The 1,503-nt window shown below is 44.5% G+C and overlaps 1 protein-coding gene across 1 annotated transcript; it reads right to left on the reverse strand.

Moving 5' to 3' along the window:
* Positions 1-652: 652 nt before the first annotated feature.
* Positions 653-1,396, reverse strand: H257_17239 (hypothetical protein; the record flags this gene model as incomplete). The annotated part of the gene is made up of 3 exons (XM_009845955.1): positions 653-870; positions 956-1,024; positions 1,126-1,396. 3 exons carry the CDS (start codon positions 1,394-1,396, stop codon positions 653-655), a joined length of 558 nt encoding a protein of 185 aa, XP_009844257.1.
* Positions 1,397-1,503: the final 107 nt, after the last annotated feature.

Raw genomic sequence — 1,503 nt, forward strand, 5'->3', positions numbered from 1 at the left:
ACCAAGATATACTTGATGCTCCTTTTCGGCCAAAATGTGCCTGGCTCCATATATTTCCATACAATAAGGCTGGTTGGTTTAAATTCTATTACTCGATCAATTTTTCACCAATCGAAATTTTGAACCGTAACTTCGACCAGTTCTATCGTTATTACGGCTTATTTTCCTAAAAAATATCAATACAACGTTGGAATAGCTGTCGAAAGACAAGGCATTTTTTTGTAGTCTTTAGTTGAAATGCACCATACGAAGTAACGTTACTATTAATATTAATATATTACTACGTAGTAATAGTACACTAGTACTTACTAGTATTACAGTACAGTACTATGTGTTAATAGTAAGTACTATTAACACATAGTACTGTACTGTAATACTTTATAAGGCTGAGGTAAGTTACGAGTGACTAACGAACAAGCTCAGAGTATCACTTTTGGCCGCATGTTCATTCTTAGGGGTTCCACCAACTAACGTGGAGACTTGGTCCGTTGTTCTACTCGACACAACGTTATCCAATACTATAGTACTAGAATGCACCTATAGATTGGCTATATGTAGCACGTTTTGGAATTTGAATCCGACTTATAGCCATTCCACACCAGCGTTTACTGTTAGCAAATACTGAGCTGACTGGGAGTTGGGTTTTTTACGTTCATGTTGACGAAGGACAAAAAGTAACTTGGTAGATGGCGTCGGGGTCTCGGCATCCGTGGTCTTTCGTATTGTCTTCGGGGTATTGGTACGCATCTTGACATCCGTCGGCAAGACATTTCAACGGTGTGCAAATCGAGTGCAGTGGCTGGGCAAATTGAACCCCACTTTGCCCGTTTCGTTTTTGCAATTGGCCAAACTTTGCGATTTGTACGTGCACTAATAAGATCAATAATTAACCACAATAAATATTTATATATATACATATATAGGCCTCGAAGACAAATATACGTCATGCCCAAACGTACCCCCGGCGGAATGATGCTAATGTCGTAATGCGTGCCCGTGGTCGAATTCACCGCGATCTCAAACACTAACAGCACAACACCCACATACAGTATGAGTTCTAGTAATACCACGGAGCTAGTAGTAGTACTACTACTTTGTTTTCGAAAACCCTCTCAAACTTGATACTATTCGTGCATGTAGCTTGGTCTTGGCCTCCGTCCAACGTGTGCAAGTAGGCGCCGTCTCGGTTGTTCGGGCACCCGTAAGACTCGACTGGCACTTGGCAAAACGCCCACTTCGGTGCGTCGTCGCGGTACTTTTGAAACACGTTGAGCGGATGGCTACACTTGTTGACAAAGTAAAAGCGGTACTTAGACCACCGGACATGGGTGCCGTCACCTGCACCCGAGCCAAACAGCATCTCGTCGGCCGTTCTGGTGGCGTCTGGGGTCACCATGTTGGTCGTGGGTTCGGGGGGTGGAGAAGGAGATACCCGTGGAACCAGAGGAGGCGGCGCGGCCGTTGTGGTTCGATGTTCCATTTCCCCCACACTGGCGTTGCTGG

This window comes from Aphanomyces astaci (assembly GCF_000520075.1).
Source record: "Aphanomyces astaci strain APO3 unplaced genomic scaffold supercont1.101, whole genome shotgun sequence".
NCBI lineage: Eukaryota > Oomycota > Saprolegniomycetes > Saprolegniales > Verrucalvaceae > Aphanomyces > Aphanomyces astaci.